This window comes from Pezoporus occidentalis, unplaced genomic scaffold (assembly GCF_034315485.1).
Source record: "Pezoporus occidentalis ecotype Australia unplaced genomic scaffold, CSIRO_AGI_Poc_V1 ctg54, whole genome shotgun sequence".
NCBI lineage: Eukaryota > Metazoa > Chordata > Aves > Psittaciformes > Psittacidae > Pezoporus > Pezoporus occidentalis.
Window position 1 is genome coordinate 1,482,501 of NW_026915877.1, and position 23,125 is coordinate 1,505,625.

General features: G+C 40.6%; 1 protein-coding gene and 1 long non-coding RNA gene across 7 annotated transcripts in view; both read right to left on the bottom strand.

The window, feature by feature from the left end:
* ZEB2 (zinc finger E-box binding homeobox 2) overlaps nucleotides 1–23,125 on the bottom strand; it is a 116,282-nt gene that overhangs the window by 2,073 nt on the left and 91,084 nt on the right. For all 6 annotated transcript variants that reach the window (XM_062637696.1, XM_062637695.1, XM_062637698.1 and 3 more), the window contains 5 exons: nucleotides 17,419–17,607; nucleotides 16,490–16,704; nucleotides 13,879–13,987; nucleotides 11,020–12,989; nucleotides 8,857–9,037 (listed from right to left, as the gene is read on the bottom strand). In XM_062637696.1, coding sequence (XP_062493680.1) covers nucleotides 8,857–9,037; nucleotides 11,020–12,989; nucleotides 13,879–13,987; nucleotides 16,490–16,704; nucleotides 17,419–17,607 — 2,664 coding nt within the window. The remainder of the gene's footprint in view (nucleotides 1–8,856; nucleotides 9,038–11,019; nucleotides 12,990–13,878; nucleotides 13,988–16,489; nucleotides 16,705–17,418; nucleotides 17,608–23,125) is intronic.
* Nucleotides 4,263–6,252, bottom strand: LOC134173593 (uncharacterized). Its single transcript, XR_009968309.1, has 2 exons — nucleotides 5,114–6,252; nucleotides 4,263–5,016 (listed from the first exon to the last, which is right to left on the bottom strand). It is a non-coding gene; the product is annotated as an uncharacterized LOC134173593 (long non-coding RNA).

Genomic DNA, 23,125 nt, shown 5'->3' on the forward strand with positions numbered 1-23,125 from the left:
TCCACTCTTTCAGGTTCTTGAGCAACATGATACCTGAACCACCCCACTTTCTTCTTTTTAAAGAAAGCTCAATTGCAGAAACAAAACAAAAAAAAAATCACATTTATGCTACAACTTAGACTTTGGATGGGTTTGACTGTAGTAATTTTACTCAAGCAGCTCAGGATAATAAAGAAAATGACTCAGAGAGCATCAGTGGAAAACTGGCAGCTCTAGCAAGCAGCTGACACCCATGAAAATGTTCAAAAAATATCCCTATTTATAAATATTTCTGCTGACAGCATCATATACATGTCGCATTTCTTTCCATGCCTTGCTGAAGAGATTAGCCTGTAGAGAAGGCCTTTGTTACTTAAAGTTTTCTTTGTATAAGTTGCTCATGAATAGCAGGAAGCCAACATCCTATCTTTGTGCCTTTGACAGTGGTGCCACGTAACTGCAAGCAACTGCTTGCCAGCTGTTCCTCACCTACAGCACCCCAAGGCAAGCCCACCACAGATTACCTTGGAGTGAGCCAACATACGCAGCAGGTCTAGGGACAGCAAGAGAGAGTCAGGCCTCATTGAGTCCCTAAGGTATCTGCTGCTGCAGGAGGACACAGGCTGGACACACACCAAGCCACTGTAGGGGTCCTCTCCTCCAGCCCTTGACTAGGGGAGGAAACCTTCAAGCACCGAAAGACATTTTTCCCCCACCACATGAGCAAACACAAATATATATATCTGCCACAGAAGCATAAGGGATTTCTAAATAAAATGTTGTCAGCCACTCGCTGAGTGCTAAAGTAGTGTTAAGCTGCAGAAAACAGTATTTCCTTTGGCATTTCAGACAGTTTCAAACCAATGTTTGAAACTCAAAACCAGTGCCAAGCCTAAACACATCTGGTTGATCCCAGGCCACAAATAGCACAGGAATGCCTTCAACACCTTCCAGAACTGCCATACTGAAAGCTTAATTCCAAAATAGAGCTGACAAAAAATACTTGTCAGCATGATGCCACACGACAAAACTCAGCAAAGCATGATGCAACCGTGAGATATCCAGACATAACATATGGTGCAAAGATTGGAATTAGTGAAGACCGATCACCAAACTTAGATTACAGAAGGCAAAAAACAAAATCAAACATTAGTACCTTCAGCCAGATTTTTTTTATTTTTGAAATGTCAAATTATAATCTTAGTGTCATTCAACTGAATGCTCCAGAGTGGTGCAACTATGCAGGCGGATACAGTGCCAATTGGTCATTATTTTTTAGTTTGTGCAATTTTTACATATATAAAAATGCTGGTATTCAGAGCCTCAAAACCAGAGCCCTGCTTTTCATGTCTTATTGCTAGAGCAGATCATTAGGAACTTATTAGTGAAGTGGTCTGATTCCTCTGGCATATTTACCACACTTAGCTAATGTGGGATGTGACCTGAACAGAAATAAACTTCACACCAGAGCCCTCCCATCCTGTCAGTTGTAAAAGTGTGGTATTCTCTTAAATCTAAAAGAAGCAAGCTCAGAGAGAGGAAGAGTATGGTGGAGGGTAGAAAACACCAGCCAAGAGCAAAGGGCTGGGAAGATGGGAAACTGTCACTGGTAGTGTCCACATGGAAGGAAATCCAGCAGGAAAAAAAAAAAAATGTTTTCAGACTGTTGAAGGATCTCAGCTTCCAGGAAAACTCAAACTGCTCCTTGATGAATCTGATCTGCTTTCTTTTCCTCTGCAGTCACTGCCAGGACGTGAGAGCAGCAAAAGTCAGGCATAAAAAGAATTCATTTCCATAGCAAAGTTGCTAAGAACAAATACTAAGGAGTATGTGAATTTTTTCCCCCCAGTCTAGTCACAGCTACCTTCAAGCCCCACTGTGAAAGTTCAGATTTAATAAGGTGTGATTAACAAATGCTCAAGGAAGCCAAAAATTGTGTTATGAAATGAAGGGGAGATCTGGCAGGAAGGAAAATACGGGAGAAACCACAGATAGAATAACCCAAGTGACAGAGGAATTAGTGGATGCCTGGAAATTGGGACTCAAACTACATTTCTTTGTATGAGAGGTTCCTAATCTTGCATAGATACAGGGTTTTTTTTGTTGGGTTTTTTTTCTTCTTTGTTTCCCCTTAGAGTAAAACTGAAAATTCAAGCTTCATATACTGGATTATAGCAGCATTGCTTTTATGAACTGTTTCCTAATTATGCATTTCTTACCTGGAAGTACACCAAATCCAGAACTGTGAGGCAACTACCTGGATTCAGAGCAGAAGCTTGCCACAGTGGGGAAATCCCACAGTCATAGCTCAGGAGATTTTAGCACGATTTAGTCACTTACTCAAATTAGCATAAAATCCGAAAGCATTCTTGACCTAAGCACTCCTTAAACCTCAGCACTGCCCAAAGAAAACCTTCATGAGTGAGGTGGGAGCTTTCCCAATGCCACCAACCACCTGGCTAGATGCACCAGATGATAGGCCTGCCTGCATCCCTGCCTCATCCCCAGTGTCCTGCTGAGCTCACTCAGAGCAACACACTACCATCCCTTTGCTAGTATCTCCATAGTTGCTAATTTTGTTCCTTTATTTTTTTTCCTCATAGTCCTTCTGCTTTTCCTCAGGACTTTTTTTGTGTCCTCCTCCTCACTGAACTGCCCACGCTGTCTCAGTCCCTCCCTCTGACTTACTTTTCCCCAACATCAGTAAGTCCAGCCCTCATCTTGTTCCACTTCTCCACAGCAATGCTCCTTCTCGGTTATTTCCTGATTTTTTTAATGCCCAGTACACCCTTCTCACCCCACAGCTGTGCTTCATCCAATTGTCCAGCACTTTTTCTCTCTTCAAACAGAAGTCAGCCACCTCCACTGCTTCTCATCCAGACCTGTCTCCACCTGCCTGTCCCTCAGTCTTTGCTTTGCTCATCCCTTGCACGCAGCATTCATTCAATGCTGCGTTTCCTGCTCATGGTACCTGGGGTCTCCCTCCAGCCAGCAAAGTGGCAGCCTGGCAGGAAATCATCTATATTTTATACATTAACTTAGAAATGAGAAGATTAAAATTCTGTATTTTCATATTAATAACTTTGTATTTTCATATTAATAACTTTGTATTTTCATATTCATTTATATTAGTACGAAAAAGGTTATATTAGAGCTATTTAGTCTACCACATCCATATCAAGGACTCAGTTTTGATCTGAGGGAACATGACAGCTTGAGCAAAGTTCTTTGTTCAGACACCATACAACATACCTTAGCAGTGCACAGCATGCAGCTGTTACAACACTAATTGAAATATGTTTTTAAATGTATCGGGTTTCTGAACATTTGTGGGAGAATTATTTTTTTCCCCTGTGTGCAAAACCCAATATTTCAGCCATTTAAAAGGAGTACCTAATCCCTACAATGCATTAGTAGGCCATAAAATAAAGCTGAAGTAAGGTATTTTGCACTGGGGATGGGGATAAATCTACAACTGTAGGTTGATGGGGATAAATCTACAATTGTAGGTTGATGGGGATAAGTCAACAGCTGTAGGTGGATAGGGAGAACCTAGAATTGTAGGTGGGTGGGGAGACCTACACCTCTAGGTGGTTGGGAAGAACCTACAACTTTAAGTAGTTCTGGCTGCTGTGTCAGCTATTTAGCTAGCATGAAGTAAGAGCGTTGTTGTGCAACATCATGTCAGTGCACTAGATGGGTTGAAAGAAAGATTTGAACATCCCATCCCACATTTTACCCAGTTTCATTTCAGATGACCTGTGTCATTCATGGGGATTGAGCTGAGAGAGAGATACCCATGGCACCTCACAGGAAAGCTCACAGAACACTCTGTGTTATCAGGTAGATGCGTGAGGTAGATGTCACATTTTGCAGTGAAACAGTGATAAATCTCTCTCAAATATCTAAAGGAAATGTTTGGGCTTTTTTTTATTCCACCATCTGCAAAAAGAGGTTCCCACGGGGGCCTGCACTCAATTTACAGGGGGGAAATTATAACTAATCTCTTTGCAAAGTCTCTAGAATTGTGTTTCTGTCAAAACAAAACAACAAAAAAACCTCTAACAGTAAGTATCTCTCAGTCTTCCTGGGCTAAAAGCCTTTGAGTGAAAAAGCTATGAGTTTCACATTTGCAGTGGCTTAAAAGTCATAAGACATCAGATCATAAACTGTCACTGGTCCGAAACTAAATATCACCCATCCTTTGCCTAAGGCAAGTGGGCCTTTTTTCTGTGGGAGAGGGCCAAACAGAAATCCCACTCTTTGGAGAAAAGAAGGAAACATTTCTGTGACAGTTTGTTTTTATTTTTTGAAGGCAGTTCTTTTGAAGTTGCCTGGGGGTTTGGATGTTAGTTGTAGTCCCAGTGGAGATGGATTAGCAGCCAGAGCACAGCGAAGCGGTCAAAGGTGCCAGATAAATGCAATTTATATATAATTGCCCAAGCTGCACCTGTTCCGTTTTCAATAGAAGACCTTTCTACAGAACAGATTTCACAAGCATAGAATATATCCTTTTTTTTCTTTATTTGAGTGCAAAAGAGGGAATTCTAAACTTGCATCAGAGTAAAGCAAGAAAAAATAATCTTTAAATAGCATGTAAATTTTTTATGAATCAAGCTCTAAATAAAGAAAACTCCTGAGCTGGGAATTCAAAATACTAGCCAGAGAGAGCTGATTTGCTACCAGGCTCAAGAACAATATTTAGTTTACAGAATCAATCTGGAAATAAAACTAGTGCCTGCATCAGCATGAAAGCTACAAAAATATAAAAGAGGTCTTAATAAAATATACAGTGGAAAAGGAAAGGATGAAAGCACTAGCACAGTTATGAGGCCCTCGACAGCCCACACAAGTAATAAAATAGAATATGATGTAATATAGAACAACAATGAAAGGATTTAAAATTTCTAGGTAGGATTCTGAAAAACTGTTTCCAGGTTTTGTTGCAGAGCAAGCACACTGCAAGTTTCCTTGGGAAGCTACAATAAAGCTGGTGTGTAGCAGACATGGGTGTTGATGACAGCAGAACAAATTCACCTTTACTTCTGAATCAGCCCAACACAGCACTGATGACCCAAGGGCACTGGATTAGTAGCCAGGAGCCAGGATATTTCTCTTATTTCCAGATGCTCACCTTACTCCTGAAGCAGCCCAACACAGCACTGATGACCAAGAGGGGTTGAATTGCTACCCAGGAGCTAGGATATTTCTCTTATTTCCAGATGCTCCATTCTGTTTGCTTTCTTGCTCACTTACCCACTACTGTTTGCCCTCCTTATCTGCAACACAAATATTTTTTTTTGCTCATCGGATGGTACCAATGCTTTACCATGAAGGGAACCATCTTCATCTTTAGTATGGAAAGTTTCTTGAGCCTTCTGCTAAGCAGCGTGGATAGATCTGAAATTAGACACATGGAGTATCCACTCAACTAATTTTAACCTGTCCAAAGTTAGGATGAGTTCATAAGACTTCCCAGGAAAATAATGTGAGCACTGAATTCCTGTGCTACCTGCCATGCTCTGCACCCTAATTACAGTGCTGCATTTGCTGGTTTTAAAGAAATAGAATCTTGTGAAGCTCAAATTCTCAGAGGGACAATATAACTTCTCTTAAAATTAAATGTCATCCCAAAATTAACTTGGCAGAATTTGGTCCTGCAACAAGAAGTGGCCTTTACACTAAATTTCAGATTCAGATGCCAGAAGCAATGCATTTTGCTCATTGCAGTAACACAATGAATTTTCCTTCTCCACATGAAGCTAGAAGCTATTTCAGAATACTGGTAATGCTGCATAAATTAAAAATTATGGATTGTGAAATCTGGGCCCCTTTTCCTACTGTACTCAAGCTGTGGCAGGCATGGAGTACAGAGGTAATGGCAGAGCTCCCTGATCTGCGTCCACATGGTCCTACTAGAAGTTCTTGGGTTGACACAAAGAACTGGCCAACTCCCATTCTTCTTGCCCTGGAAGGGAAACAGCTTCACTGCAATACTTCAGTGACATTCCTGTTTTCTCCTTTACAGCAGTTGGTGTAACACATGATTAGGGCATCTCATCTGTCAATGTTATTTTTTGCTCCAGATGATTTCTCTGGGGTAAATATTTAGGGGCTGCAAAGCAAGTGCATGGCCTCTGTCTGAATCTCTCAACCCTCATTCTAGTATTGTTTGCAATGGGTTTGTGAACCATGAAGAGTGGTGACAAATAAAAATCTAATTGTTCAAATATCAAAAAAAGCAAAAACCAAAAAAGCACATAGATTTTTTTTTTTTTTTTTTCACTCAGGAAGAAAGACATCAGTATAAAAAACATCCAGCACTTGTGCTTCTCCAGGAAAGACAGGAAGTGTTCCTCCTAAAAATATGTTTTTAATGAAGGAACAACAGATCGTGATCAGCTGGTCAGAAAACAGCAACACACTCAGAAAATAAGCTTTTTCTCTTTTTTAGGTTTAAAAAAGTTGACTGAAAAATCTGGGCCTACACTTAGAATGATCCCAAATGCAGAAGAGGCTGATACTTCCAATTTGGTTCCTTCCACTGAACAGACTGCAATTTCATACCTATATTATAGATGCAATTGCAAGCTTTTTTTCAAAACTATCAAATTAATTTGAAATTCACTTAAGATGCACACTAAGCTACTAGCTGAAGTCCCAGTGCATTTTGCCTCCTGAAGGCTGTGGATCTGTGATGGAGCTAGCCCAGCCAAGGTCTTCATAGCTCCAACCACCTCTATCTAACTTCAGCGCGATGTCTGGAGGATAAAAGCAAGCATGTCATTAATAATACTTCACAATTTATACAGCAAGTTCCATCACAGGATTTCAGCCTGCATGAATTAAGATTTACAGCAACCCAGAGAGATGGGCTGGTATCATTTCCCTCTATTTCAAAGATGGGCAAAGGTGAAAGAAGGTGAAGCAATTTGGTGGAATTCACAAAGGAAGTCTGTGGCAAGGCAGGAAAGAGTGCAGTTTTCTCAGCCTCAGCGCCTGTGCGTTTGCCACAAGACCATCCTTCCTGTCTCTAAATACCACACTCAAGCTTGATGATGTGCTGTAGTTCTAGCGTATTAAATATGACACCGTATACACGTTCTGGATCATAAGGCTGAGTCCAATAAAATTGATGGATGTAAAGTTGAGAAACTGAAAGGGACAGAGCAAAGAAGAAAAGTCCCTACGCTGCAGCTGTATGGAATTTTTTTAGGCAGTAGGTTCCCCTGCTACTTAAAGACCAGAACATATTTTTGCTTTTACAAATGCAGTTTATTTTGCAAATCAAGGTGATTGCACAGATTTCAGCTTGTCAAATTTTGAGCCTTTCAACCATATGTCTGTCGACCTTATGGACTACCAACTTTATGGGATTCAACCATATGTCCAGATCCCAGTATATATGAAGGCCAGTTCTAACATGAGAGCTTTACGGTACTAGTGTAGCAAGCCATAATGTTTGCAGATGGCTGTAATAAAATCATTCAGAAGAGAAAAGGTGCAGGGACGTAAAGCCTTCAAAGCTTCTTCTACCGAATAAACAATTTGATCCGAATAACGTAGTGGGAAGCACATTTCAGCAATGAACTAGCTGATCTAGTCCAAAACATTGCTTTTAATTTTCTTTCCTAATCCCATATGTATTTTTACTTTCTTTTTTATTTTCCTGTGTGGGATTATCTTAAAATTTGGAAGAAAAGTATAAGAAGGAAAATAACAAAATAAAGAATTTTTTTTTAAAGGCACAGTCCACTTCTGAATTGTAATTTTTTCATATATGAAATGCCAAATAGTTATGTGCAGCCTGGAACATGTATTAATAGAGAGGTATACGTTTTTTACCATCACATGGTGAGATTGAAGGATGATGTGACTTGCTTCGTTTCCTGAATTGGGACTCAGCTTTCAAAGTTAAGGAAAGTTTCCTCCTGAGTAAGCTTTTTCTAACTCTAGGAAGTTGGTGTTTGGTTTATGTCCTGCTGCACAATAATTCACATGATAATTCACATTCCCTTTGTCTAATATAACTTGATATCTCTATTATATGGGGGGAGCTCCGGTCCCATTTTCCCCTAAGTGAAACACGCTGAGCTGATGTATCCCTCTTGGAGAGCTCTCCACCTCCGGACTCATGCCTGTCCTGACTGAGAGTGGGAAAGGGAGCACTGCCTGCAAGGAGAATCATGGCCAGCATAGGTGTGGTGGAGGGTCTTTTTCAAACCAAAATATTTTTTAAGCTGACAATCCATGGTGAGCTTTGGCAAGCTTCCTTGAACTAGACAAAAATCAGTCCCTACTTGGGAAAGAAAGAAGCCTTCCCTGGGCATTAACTGAGAAGCAAAAAAGTGAAATGCAACCTGCCTGTTCTGCTGGTGTGCAAGATCACAGCAAGAGCAATCCCTGTGAGGAGTTTACTTTCAGATAACGCAGCCAGAGCCTGCTCTCATGCTGCTAACATCAGTGGAACTTCTACAGGATTAAATGGTGCAGGGTCAGATAATGTCTAGGACCCTTCCTTCCTGCACCAGACTTTGTGTTGACCAAATTGCAGTTCTTTCAGAGTGCTAGGGCCTGCCTTATTTGAAGAGGGCTTATCCTGCAAGATGCTGAGTGCCACCATTGCGATTGTGCTCGGCATGACACATCACATAGCACCTGCCAGGATTCACCCCATCACATCCAACAGCTCTTCACCAAGCAATTACTATTAAAAAGAGTTAAACAATGTGTTGAACTGAGCAAAAGATGTTCTTTCTGCCCTATTGAAAGCCTCTCCACTTTCCAAACCATTCACTGTACAAGCGTACTTACAAAAGACTATGAAGAGCACAGTATGGACCTCAACCCTCCCCTTGGCACGCACGGCCATCCTACCTGTGTGCTCGTATTTGTGTCGCAGCAGGGAACTGCTCTTCTGGAATGTCTTGTCACATAGGTCACATGCATACATGCCACTTTCTGTCTTCTTGATCTTCTTTCGGGACAGACAGGAGTCGGAGTCCGTCATGTCATCAAGGCCGGACATGTAGTCTGGGGTTCCATCAAGCAATTCTCCCTGTGAGGGAACCACCCGTCAGTGACACCCATTTCTACCACCGCACCTTCCCATGGAGGAACCACCCATCCGAGAGAAGTCAAAATTATGTCTGCTTAGGATGGTAGTCCTCTCAGTTTAGGAACCCGTTGGAAATGAAACTACATCTGATGAGAACTGTAGAAAAAATTAGAAGCCTTCTGTGTCTTAGACCAACTTTCTGTCTTTGAGCACTCTGCAGTAGTATGATTTACACAATAATCTCAGCACTAAATATTTTCAAGGGGGAGAAAAAGCAAAGGGGAGGTTCTCTGTGGACAGCAAAAGGTATTGTAATATTTTACAGGTGTAAGTGTAAGCAACACCTACGAGATCATTCCTTGCAAAACACAGAAACTTGGTTATATTCTGTATCTGTAGAAAGGTTTTAATTGAATTTTATATTTAGGTACAAATGTTATTATTATGCAATCCATTTAAATGTATGTCTCCCGACTAAAGGCCTCAAGCTATATTTTTATATTTAATTTTGTAATTTGAAATAGGGAATATTAATAACACTTTTTATCAATGTTCTATCTATGTTAAAACAGCCTTCAGCATTAAGCAATAATGAATGTGGATCAGTAAATTATTAAATTTCTTTATATTTATTTTGTCTTGATCCAAAGAGAGTGCAAACTTGCATGATAACATACATTTCCATTTGCTATCACACTGTTCGGTTTTTCTTAGACTAGGTTTGCACTAATTAATATTAGAGAAGATTAAATAGGCTTAAATACATTTACAAAGAGGGCAGATGTACTGTAAATTGGAATAGTGGAACAGCTGTTATGGAGGTGCAGTGCTATTTATGCTCCTATTGTGCAAAGAGGGATTGCAGCCTGTAATGTAAAACCATACCTGATTTTCACATCTGAAACTATAAAACCTTTACTAGTCAGTAAAATTACTAATAGATCATAATAGGACATAAGGGAACATGAACAAATGTAAAAAAAAAAAAAAAAAAAAACCAAACTATAATCAGTTAATCTCATTTAACTAAACTCTGTGCGTTATATCTGAACAAACCCAGAAGAAAGATATAAAAGTATGTGCCTTTCGTAAAGCAGCTCTTTGCTGTAGGAATGCAAGTGGCAAAATCCTTTGCTACTCATGTATTAGACACTGAGAAAAGGATTAAATGTTGTACCCAGGCATGAATAAGTGCCGACACAGATTACATGTCCAGGGAAAGACTTCCTCTGCGATTAAGGTCCCTAGCTGCTACCTCTCCAAATAATTTTGTTTAATCTCCAGTTTTTTTTCAAAGCTGTTCCAGATGACTGGCAGGATTAGAGAACTGGTAGTCTGGGAAGGGCAGTAGGTGGGCTGAAGGAAGGAGCTATAGGGAAACAGCATGTCAATGTTTCTTATTCCCCAGACATTCATGAGAAAACAGAATGCCTTTCCCATGCATGGTAGGTGAACAACCCCCAGAAACATGGAGAAGGAAGCTTTGAGGGCTTTCAATGGGATACAGCTGCTACAAGTCCACATGGACCTCCACTTACAGGGATACAGCTTTGCATCCAAGTGTGGAGGTGATTCCAAAGAGGTCTCCCACTGCTCCTTTACCCCACACTGCCCTGTAGAGATCAGTTTCCCTACAAAGTTTCACTTTGGTTTTTTTTTTCCTACAGGATAGAACTTTTCATGCATGTTATTATTTAGACAAAATTCTAATGAGAAATGACTAAGCGCTTAACAGAATAACACCATGTGTTATGCCTATTCAAAGGTATTAATACTGTTTCTGAATCCAAGTAGAGGTACTCTTAAGGTAATTGCAGTTTGTTTTCCTATTGCACTGCATTTTTGCAAGTTCAGACTAAAATAAACTCTACTAATTTTGTAGCAAATGTTGAATATAGCTTCAGGTTTTTTCTTCTGTAAGAGGACATATCACAAAGTACTAATTTCTAGCCTTTCAAAGGAAAATGGTTGCAACAATTTACCTGAAATCCTTGTTTCCGCTGGTACTTTCTTCTTTGCTGCATATCAGCAAAAGTAGCTGCTCCAGTTGGGTAAGTGTAGGCCATATGTGGTAGGAAGCTCATCTGATCTAGTCCTGGGTATGGTCGCAGCCCAGGAATACTGGTCTGGACTGGTGGCATAAAAGTGGCTGGGGGAAATGCGCTCTGTGGGGGAAGTGTTGTGTATAGAGGTTTGGCACTAAATGGGTTCATACCAAATACTGGGTTAGTGCTTTTATCCAGATTATTTGAATTAGAAAACTCCTTCTTGATAAAAGTCAAGTTCAGTGGCTCATCTGAGTTTTCAGATGATGAAGAAACACTGTTGTGTTCTAAAGTTACACTATTAGATTTTGTTTTGTTCTTTGTGGCTATAATACTTTTGGGTTCCTTCATTTGTTTTGGTAAAGACAAGTCCAAAGGCTCAGCCTGAAGCTCCTCAGAAGAGAAACTGTTTGGAGTGTAAGAACTACTGTGGGAGTTTTTAGAAGATGTGGAAGAAAGATTTAAAGGGGAAGGAGTATTGCTCCTAGAATGGTCCAATTTATCAATTGGTTTAATATTGGTAAAATGAGGAGGTTTTGTTAGCCTGAGAGGAGTATCACAATTAGTAACACTGTTATGGAGTTCAGCTATAGATGGTGAAGTTATAGAGTCCACAGGCTTTATTGGAGATCTGGCTGACAAAGAGTCTTTAGTGGGAGTGTTGTTGGTGGCAGCCAGCGCCACCTTGGCACTGGCCCTTTCCAGTGATGGTGACCTGGAACTTGAATACTGGTAGACTTTTCTTTGTTCAAACCATTCCTTCACAAATTCCTGAGGAAGGCCAACAGCAATGGAAATTTTCAGTAGTTCATCAGAGTTGGGTTCCATATTCATAGCATAATACGCTTTAAGTACAGACATGTGGTCCTTGTATGGGTTGATGGGGCTAGTCATTCCTTTCTCAGAAAGTACTGATGACAGCAAGAGGGTTTGCTTATCAAACACTCCAGGTTTGTTGGGAACCATGTTCTCATGAGGCTGAAGGACTGCCTTGATTTCTTCATTCATTTTACACAGGTAGCGCTCATGCTGATGCAACGGAATGGGACCAGGAAAGCTTTCTTTACAGAACTGGCATGAAAATGGAGTGGATACATTATGGTTCTCTATCATCTTGTCTTCAGTTACCAGGTCTATTAGGGTTCGCAGCTTCTCTTTTTTAATGTTATTGAGCTGCCTCCTTGAGTCTGTGGTTAAACTTTGGAGGCAAGCTTTGGCTTCATTGACTTTCTCTAATGTATAGTCAATAATACTTTTAGTGGCACCATTATGACTTACTACTGGAAGACCCACGGGGGGAATACTGGGGGAGGTAACTCCTTGTTCCTCAGCTTGAGAGCATGAATCCTTCATATGGTAAACCTTCAACTTGGAGATCTCTTCAGCCTTGCAGTCCATTTTCTGCCTGGAAACCGTGTTGTCCACAATCTGTAGGACCTTCTGCACCTCACTTAAATTACTGCCTACCGCAGGAAACCCAAGCAATGGTGCTTCCATCCCTACACCTAAGTGCTGCATTGGACTTTGAGCAGAAGCATGAACTCCTAAGGGGCTGGTTGCTCCAAGTCCACCATTCATAAAAGGACTAGTTGCACTAAACCCATGTGAGGCCATAAGAACCTTATATTCATTGAAATCTAGTGGTTCTGTTTTAATTTTCAGTAGGCCTGTTTGTTCAGACATACTAAGTGGTTTGCCATTCTCCAGCTTGTTTCTCAGCTGTGTAATGGCTGAATTAGTAGGAGAGGAAGATACAGAATTAGGAGAAGAACCCGTCTTGATATTGTTTCTCATTCTGCCATTTACAGAGATTAAACCAATACACTTCTTGCTGCTGATGTGCGAACTGTAGGAGCCAGAATGGGAGAAACGTTTCTTGCAGTTTGGACACTCGTATGGTTTTTCACCTAAAATGATAATTAAAACCAAATGTTAATTATCATTATTGCTGCTATAATTGCAAGTGATCACATTTGATACCCAACTGGTAGCCTGCGTGTTCACTGAGTGAGTAAAATACTATTTCTATGAATATGGCCGTACACCACCGCTGCTTTACACCACTGCACTCTTTCTAGGGGAACTGAGGTCAATTTAGATCCACAGTCTTCAGCTGGCAACAGCCACCAAGGTGTGAGATTGGCACCAGACTGACCATTTCACATTACCCTGTAAGAGGTAAGTACCCTGTGGCAAGGGGGAGTCAAATCAAGTCCAGACTGTTCAAATTTGATATGTTTCTTTCTTTGTTGTTTTTCTTTTTCCAAAAAACAGACTTTTCCCTGGAAATAAGCATGGTATGCAAAAATGAATCCTGATGTTAGGACCTCCACATCAGTACTGGTGGAAGTTTGTGCTTGGGCAGAGCCTGGTGGCATTTTGTGCGGTGAATGCTGTGTCAAAGAGAGCCACATGCACAAGTCATTCACAATGAGACACTTTACGCTTAATCATTATCTGAGAATATGAGCTGTATTTCAGTTGGGGGGACTTCTTGTTATGGAAAATATAATGGGCTCTTCAGGTCCGACTGTACAGAAATGAGTGAACGCTTCTGAACTCGAACTGCCAAACAAACAATCTATATTATATGCAGGAAGCTTTACTATTTCCAAATCTTTCAGCGAGACTGTGGTATTAACAGCGTGATAAATGAGGATGACTCAGATATCACTTATGAAAGACCTTAGTAGCTCCAAGAAGCCAGAAGCAGAACTGTGTAAATTTTAAGCAGTCTTTAAAACTCAGCTAATTAAACAAAATGCAAATGAGCACACCAGCACCTCCGCTACTTACCACTGTGAATTCGCAGGTGTTCCTTCAGATGGTGTTTATATTTGAAGGCCTTGCCACACTCAGTGCATTTGAACTTGCGATTGCCTGCTCCTTGGGTCAGCATTTGGTGCTGGGAGAAAAAAAAAAAGAAGACACCAACATAAATTTTATGCAAGAGAAACCATGAATTTCTAGATTAAAAAAAAAAACCACACAAAATTAATGTGACTCTAAATTTATCAAGCGGACCAAAAGGTCTGCATGTACATTTATTTGTCTCATCAGTATTGCAATAAAAATCAAAATGTTGGCAGCAAACCGAAACAAATGAGAAAGTACTTTCACATAAGCATTTGATATTTGTTCTAGAATTATTTCCTAAGTCTCTCATCAGAAATGTGTTGCTTTAAGGTATCTTACGATGAGAGAAACTGTTTTATAAGATTTGTGGCTCTTAATATTCCTAGCAGATTCTGAACATGTGTGACTCTGCTTGTTTAAAAATTCTGTTTACTGCTTGTGGAGGAAAGACAGAAACACTGTCGTTAGTGGAATTTCATGTAAGATTCAGTTCATTATCAAGCAGAGGAGGCTGCGTTTTCGGCATGAGCTGATGCTGGAAAATGTTTTTTAAAATCATAGAGCAGCAGGGAAGACTTGAGCTACCTTTCGTGACATGTTTTTCCTGTTGGTGCTCTTCTGAGGGGCAAGGGAAAGTTAAAAGTGGCATACACATACAATCAAAGGCAGCTGACCTTTTTGCAACAAGTAAGAAAAGCACAAAAAAGACTTTGAATTTGGACAGAAAAAAAAATAAAATAAAGTAATAATATTCATCATAATGCAGCCAAACACTCTGTACACTCAAGGTAGGAGGTCAGACTTTTGCAGGTGGCCACAACACAAAAGCCTATTTCAGGAGGAGGGAGAGGGGAGAAAGAGGAAAAAAAAGAAGGGGAAAGAAAAAAAAAAAGAAAAAGACAGCGCCGAAATGGTATGACAACTGCGAGGGTGTGCTGCCTCTTCCCACATTCCTGGCGAGACAGATGGTGTTACATGGGACACAGGGAGGTTTGTTCAAACAGCAGCAACCTTCAAAGATCAAGCAGAGCCCAGCCCGCTGCGCGCCATTGAGGGACCCGCGCTCATATGTTGCTGAGTTGCATAAACAAACAGCAACAGCTGTTTTGTCTCCCCCCATCGCCCTCCGAGGACTACTATAAACTTTAGTTGTGCCACTGTTAATATGATACAATCATTTTAATTTACTAATTGTAAATGCCATGAGCAAATGAGGAGACTTTTCAACACCAAAGCTACCATTCATAATGCACCAGTACCAGCATGCTCTCGCATGTGAAATTTCAGGCAGTTACATTGGATGAATATCTAGGCGGGGTTTTTTTTTTTCCCCAGTGTTTTTAATGATATGAAGCAAAAGAAAGAACCTTAGGGTGGATGGGTTTAGGAAAAATATACGTGTGAAAATGTGTTTGTCTGCTGGAAAAGCCATGGGAAGGAAAGAAGAGGGGAAGCCGCTGTAGAATCATTTATATTGATATAAGATCAAACAAAAAATAGGGTTCTCTTAAAAATTTTAATTGCAAAAATTGCACGATTAGGAGATGTGTGTCTGCCTAACTGAACTTACCATATGCTGAGAAAAACCTATCAAGAGAAATACAACTGATCGTGACTTTCAGGTTTTTAAATAAAATAAATAAAGCATAAAGCCTTTATAATATGACACCATGCACACATCTATTTATTTAAGTTTTAATTTGAGTTTCCATTACAGCCCTCCATAAGACAGGTTTTCAGAAGTAATTCTCTGGCGAGGACAGGAGTAGTTTTTCTGTTGGTAGTACTGAGTTTTGTGGCAAAGGTCTATCACCAGCCTGTTTAGGAGCACTGAGGAAGTTCAGACACCTGTTTGAGATACGCAGCATTTCCTTAAATGCAGCACTGATATAATATTACATGTATCACATCGAGGAAAAGACTGCTTTGATTTATTGCGGATACACTGCTGGGCTATACAAATTATAGTGATGCCGCAATTCTAGTGCATGCATGTGTTAGTGGCAGAATCACAAATGATAGTCTATATGTACTGTACGAACAGTTGTTCTAAAAATGTGTAATTATGTTTAACAAATGATTATACAAAATACGCATAATTTCACATGATTGAAAAGGTTACTCAAAAAGTAATGAAAAAATATTATTGGATCTTTTAGTATGTCTTGGAGCTCCTATTTGCAACACTGCAAAGTAAAACTAGGTGAAAAATGGAATTAAAATTGCTGAGATGTTTAATAATGTATAATTAAAATGCTACAGTTTCATTCACTTTTTGAGGAACATAAAAACGAAACTAAAGTCAAGTTAAAGTGCAAATAAAATTTCTAAATTAGAAATTAACACACTCATTCGATCGTGAACATAAGACTATTAAATCATATTAGAAGAGACCATCAAAAAATCATTTAGACCTCAATTAAAGCTATTACCATTAAAAGATCTGCATCTTCAAAATGCCATGAAAAATTAATAATGATTGCCAATCAAAGCAATATCGTTTCTCTAAGGGGTTATTACAGAAAGAAATCACTTAAAACCAGCCCCCCACCTGATCTGTCCCTGGCTTGTGTGTCACCATATGCCGCTCGAGCTGGGTGCGGTAGGCAAACGTGTAGTTACAGAGAGGGCATGAGAAGTTCTCCTCGTTCTTCTCGTGGCGGTACTTGATGTGCTCCTTGAGGGACGTCAGGCGCTTGTAGCCCCGGTCGCAGTAGGGGCAGGTCAGCAGTTGGGCAAAGGCATCTGGAGTTCCAGGTGGCAGGTCTGTGCCCCAGGATGGGGGGGGGGGGGGGGGGTGGGGACAGGGAGGAAGAGAGGCAGGCCAAGAGGTCAGCAAATCAATGGCAGCTCATGGGCTGGGTGCCCGGGATGGTATGAGGGGAATCGCTGCAATCTGCTGCCCGAGAGGGAGGGACAGTGCTTCCAACCAGTGGCAGGAGGCACCAGCACCTGCGCACGCCCATGGCAGACTTGTGAGACCCACTCTGGACCCTGCTAGGAAATTAATTACAGGCATCGCTCCTCCCGCAGACCTGGCTGGCTGGAAAACTAAAAAATAGTTTTCCCGATCAATCGGCGATTTGCATTCCAGCCCCAGCTCATTAAGTTACTTATACCACTGACTGAATCCTTCCTACTGAAGCTTTTCTAATTATTTATCAAGGCATTGGAGAGCAATAGGCCAGCTACCCCGTCTTTTGTTGTGTTAAAACTCTATTAAAACTTCCCAAACTCCCTTTCCAGCAGCCCTTCCCCTGTTTAAATTCAGCTCTTCTGTTCACCCGCCAAATAATACAAATTTGCTGACTAAAAAATTACAATACACTGAAATTACAACCCCAATCTTTGCTTGTGAAATTCCATGTCGCTGCAGCTGTTCTTCAATTTTTAAGGTAAACACCCAGGCATGTAGTGCATTTATAATTGCAACAGCTGCACGAGGTCAGGATACTGGCTAAAAATGAATTACAGCCTCACCATTTTCTTCTTGCCCATTGGCCTCTGGAGTGCCAAGGCGAGACAGTTCCTCAGGGGCTTCGGGGTAAATAATGGCTGTGTCGCTGCGCTGCAGGTACTCTGCTATGCTGACTGCATGCCCATCTCCTTCCTCCAATTTCCTTTTGGCAAAATATTCCTCAAAGTCCGACGTGCAATTTGCATTCTTCACTAAAATGAGAGAAGGGAGAAAGAAAAGGGGCTTGAGTGCATCATCCTCAAGAGGTGAGGTCAGTTACCATTGTTACATACAGGCTGAGTTGGTGTACTGGAGCTACGAGGCTGGGGCTGCAGCTGGATCCACGCTCTCATTGGTCTTACTCTAGCTCCTAATAAAATTAATGCAGGGTTTCCACCAGCATAGATGGAAGTAAAGGTGGGCAGTTAAATTAACAGGATCATGGGTTCTATGGGTCAGCAGGAGAAGTTTATGAGGCTTGGGTAATTCAGGGTAATCCTTTATCAATGGAACCTGAACCTTCTACAGTTCCAGGAGACCCACGGCTTTTGTCAGGAATGCAGCTCAACCTACAGGACTGAGCTCAGCTGCGCCCAGATCCTGCAAACAGTACCCACAGAAGAGATGAGAGCTGCAGGTAGTAAAGACCAAACCACTTCTTCTCCAACACAGGTCCTGCCTTGGACTGCTCTTCTGTAGCAGACACAAGAAGAGAATTGCTCACATATTTTTTTTTATTTTTTTTTCTCCCTGAAAAATTAACTTACAGTGGGAGAATAGGTTGTTTTATTAAAAGTATTGTTTCAAGTATTTCTACATAGAACCACATGTTTTAGACCGTAACAAGGATACCAAGCCTGAAACTGCTTTTACAGTCTGTACAAGAGTTTTTCTTCTTTTCCTTAAATATAAACCAAATTTTTTTATTGTCCATTTAATGTCTATGAAACATAATATATGCTCAACCACCAAACATCCTGTTACTAAAAATAAGATTTTCTCCTCCATGTATGAGCACTGCATACAGAAAAGATCTTAAAAAGTCTGGGATGTTATGTAAAAATATTAATATAATTACACTGGGGGGGGGGGGGGGAGCGGAAGCCAATTATTTTCTTTCTTTAATTTTTGTTTTTATTAACAAGTCTTGGAAGACACAGTTGGTGGCAGGGAATTAAATATACTTGTTTTTAACTGACCGCAAATGAAAAGAGCAGCTTATGATTGATTACATTTTTAATGTATTTCACCTTAGATATAAGAATATGAGGCAACACCATAAACTATCCTGCAGTTCATGTAAAAGTAAAATATTAAATGGCATGATTCTGCTCTCCCTGGCAACAGAGAGCAATATGGAGTAAACTTGTGCAAATCAAAGGGGTTATGGCCTGCGTGGTTATTCCGGCTTGTAAGACTGGAAATGAGAGACTAACCAGCTCCTTGGTGCTTGGAAATGGGTAAATATTTTGCCTCAGTTTCCTACAAAAATGCAAGGGGATGTTGGCAGTCAAAATGAGACATGGTCTTTGACTGGAGGACTACTGAAAACCTGAAAGCACCTGATTTGAAGTGTTGATCTTGCCATCATTGATAACAGTAGATATTTGTTTATGCAAACCGCATCCCTTCAGCAGATAAAATCAAATCCTCTGGCTGAGACAAATATGCCCTACTTTTGGTATGAGCTGAGCAGCTCCTCTATCCTTCTGCAGTATTTATTGATAGTGACCAAATCGCACAGGGCACAGGACTCCTTTTTTGGAAGGAAACTTCTGTTCCTATCACAGTGTAGCAAATTACTAGAACACTGCAGAGCTCCCTCCTCTCTTGGTCCTTCTGTAGCTCCTGTTCTCATATGCTATTAGCATGAGAAACAATATCTCCATTTTTTTCCCCAAAAAACAAGCAACTTGTAGAGAAAGGGAGTATGAATGCAGTGACAAAGACTGAGTACCTCACCTCCATTTTGTATCTGTGAAGGAAATATAACAAAATGGTGATTACTGAAGTACACCTCTTACATGGAAGAGCATCAGGCTATGTTTTTGACTTTTTGTTTGTATCAGAACAAAGCTGAGGCATTACTTTTTACATTGGAAGCCTGATTTTTCATTCCCTTGCTATGCCTAGATCTTCCAACTGTTGTAAGATCCTCCACCTTCCAGCTTAACACTATCCCATCTCTGCTCCTTCTCATGGCTTAGCAATAGATTCAAGTTATTTTTTTCTGGATTCAGACCATGACCAAGTAAATGCTACCTGTGAAGCAGGGAAAGAGAACTTTTCTCCAGAGAGGAGATATAGAAGCAGGTAAACGTGGGATGGCTCCAAGGGTTGGCTCCATATGTCCTCCTTCAGGCAGGCTGGGGGGTTTTGGAGCTTGTAACTGCATTTATAGGACAGGGATTCAACCAACCAAGCAAGGCCTGACTCAATATTAGGAGCTTCAGTCCCAAATTTGAATGCAAATGAGGTTCTCCTTCCCAGTTCTCAAATCTATCTGGAGGCTGATCCAACAGGCTGTGGTAGAGTGCTGCAATATTACTGGACTCAGCTTCCTAATTCTCTGGATTATTTAGCTTCTATGTCTGCTCATGCAATCCGGGAGCTAAAGCAAATGTTTATGTCTACATTATAAACCCCTAAAAACAAGGGGATTTAGTGGAAAAGCCGACAGATCCTTAACTGAAACAATACAACCAGTGCTGCAGCACTACAGATTAACATGAATAGCAAAAGGTAACCATGTGTATCTAGTTTCTCACCAGTGATGTTAATGACAATTCAGACATGGCTGGAAGCTCACCCAATGTTACTAAAAAGACTCATCTGATAACCATTAGGTTTTTCTCCCAATTTCTGGGGGGAAGGATTGCTTCCCCCCCTTGTCCTAATTTGTTTTCCATGCAGAAAGTCATGTTCCCAGATTCCTCGTGGGCTGACACTGCACGCACATTGCACATCCCCTCCTGCGATGCAAGAATTTTAGCAAGATGTATGGTGGGTGACCTCACTAAATAAGTCTTTCTTTAATTAATTATTGGAGCCTGGAGAGCAGAAATATTTTCAGCTCCAAAAGCTGATGTGGCCATGTCACATAAAAATAAAATGCCTTAAGGAAAACTATCTTTGGAGGCATTTAGGACCTTTCAAGATAAAGCAAAAGAGGTTCAAGGAGCTTGGGAGACCAGTTATTTTGTGTGGGAACTCATCCTGCAAGATGGTGGTAGCTGCCCTTAATCGCAAACAAAGCTAATAAAACCACAGCCTTCATTAGCCAGGAAGTGAGAAGCCCCCATTGGTACACACAAATTACAGCCTGAAAACAGCCTGTCCTCCAACCTGCCAAGTTTTACTTCTGTTTTCCTTCCCCTGAAGCATTTTTTTCCCCTTCTTTAAATTATATTAAGATCTTTACTTGGATCTTGTCAGATGTTAGTAATCAAAACCGGGAAAAATTTTCTGTTTGTTTACAGGGATTTTGTTAATCTATTTTCTGCAAACATCCCAGCTGTAATAACCGTAACAGGTAGGATAAAATAAACCATAGAATTTTATTCATTCACAATTTAAGACCCTCTTTTGCAAAATGTCATTTTGTCAAGTAACTCTTTCAGAAAATCCAGAAATATTTACAAATTAATGTAGCAGGACCAAAGACTAAAATTTTCATTCTAATGGTCACTTCTGCTTTTCCACTATAAAGCTTCCATGGCTCATTATAAAAATGTAGCTGATTAAAGTATAGGTAAGTACAACTAAGAAGTGGCCATTCTGACAATAGCGGAATAATTTAATAACAGAGACTTTTTCTTTTGTTTTTGATTTTTGTGTTTTTTTTTCTTTCTCTGCTAATGACATTCTACAATGAATTTGATGCTAAAAATGCACTGCAGTTGTTGCATGCACCCACAGCAACTTTGCGGTTGGTTGTACGTGAATGGGTCTGAAGCTGTATCTCCTATCTCTGTGCTCAGCCCAGCTCATGGAGCACCATGAGTTGTGGTGTCAAGAGGTAGAGGCATGTTGTATTGAATGCAAGAGGTCTCCTTGACCCATCTGGAAGAGCCCAGGTTAATCTCTAGGAAGCCCTACATGGGCCTCCCCTGGAGACCAGAAAGTCACTGTAGTATGGCTTTCAGTGAAGATGAAGTCACTGATCCAACTTCTTTCATCAGGTCAAGTCTCAGCCTCACCTCAACTATTTTATTAAACATCAGTATTAAATCTGCCTATGATCTGCAAGGCAGAATTGAAGACAAACACTCAGAAACAAAACCTTTAGTGAGCTTCAGGAAGAAAATTTTGAACATTTTCCACATTAGTTAGAAAGGATCTCCGATGGCTCTAATGACCTGTCCCCTTTCCTTCCCAAATAATGGTTGGAGCACCTCCACAGGCATAGTGGGATAGTTTTTACTCTGCATAAAGGGTGCTGCATATCCTAATAGTCACCTGGCATCTTCCACTCAAGGTAAAAAGACTGGCAAAGACATTTAGTTTATCAGACGACTTAATGTGACTAAATAATCTGACATAGCTCTTAAGAGACTATGGAGACTGCAGCCATTACAGAAACTCGTTCTACCCAACCTACCCAGGCATCAGCGTCCACTGGAGGAGGTGGCTCTGAACCACTCAGTGATAAAAGATTTCAATTAAACACCAGCAGAGCACTAGGCAACTCGTAATTGTTACTTGTGCAAGCTGCCCATTGCAACAAATAGCAGTTGTAGTGAAGGGGAGGCTGAGGTTTTTGCACAGGACGTTTGGGTAAGGAATTGCCAGGTGCAACATCCAGAGAAGTTTTTGCATTTTAAATGCAGACCACCTAAATGCAAAGCACTCTGAGCCACGAGTTTGCAGTGCACCAAGCTGGGTAGCGGCAACCGTTATCTTTTTCCCCAGAAAACTGGTTTCAGAAGAGGCAGAGCACCCCATGGACCCCACGCAGAGATAGGACAGGGCTGTGCAGAGGCTCAACAGCACCCTGCCCCCAAAGAGATGTGGCAAGGAAGAAGTGGAGCAGACAGAAGAGACCATCAGATACTGGAAGGGAAGGAGCTAAGAGGACATGAAATCTTCCCCCTCGAGCAGGTCACATTGCAAGTATGAAAGAGCCAAAGCTTGTCATGGTAAGGAAAATATGTGCAAAGGAAGTCACATGGACTGATAGGGGACCTCAAACGCTCTGGTAATGTTAATTCAGATAACTATCAAGTCTTATTTCTGAATCAGGCGCCCTTTAAAGTCCTGTTTCTCCAAGTACTAAGCGCTATTTGTCACCTTATTAATGTCCCTTGGAAAAAAAAAAAACATAAAGCTTTTAAAATACATATGTATCCAGTTCTGTATGGCAACACTATTAACTATATATGTAGTGATAAACTGAGCCTCAATGCCACCTTTCATGCATAACAAATCTAATAGGTGAAAAACGCAGTGACATGGTTTTATTTCCCTATTATTTTCCCCCTCAAGAATTATAAAGTAAATTTCTTGTGTTATTTAATAAGAGCATTGGGGTTTTATGTGGGTGTAACCAACATAAGGAAAGTGTGAGTAATAAAATCCTTGCAAGACTTAGCTACCACCTTTTACAGTAATATTTGTAGAGGGCATTACCTGTAAACTAAATCTCATAATGGAATGCATAGAAATGTACTTACACTAGAAAATTCTTCCTTTTAACTGTGTAAATCGGGGCTATCTGCAACATCTCAAATT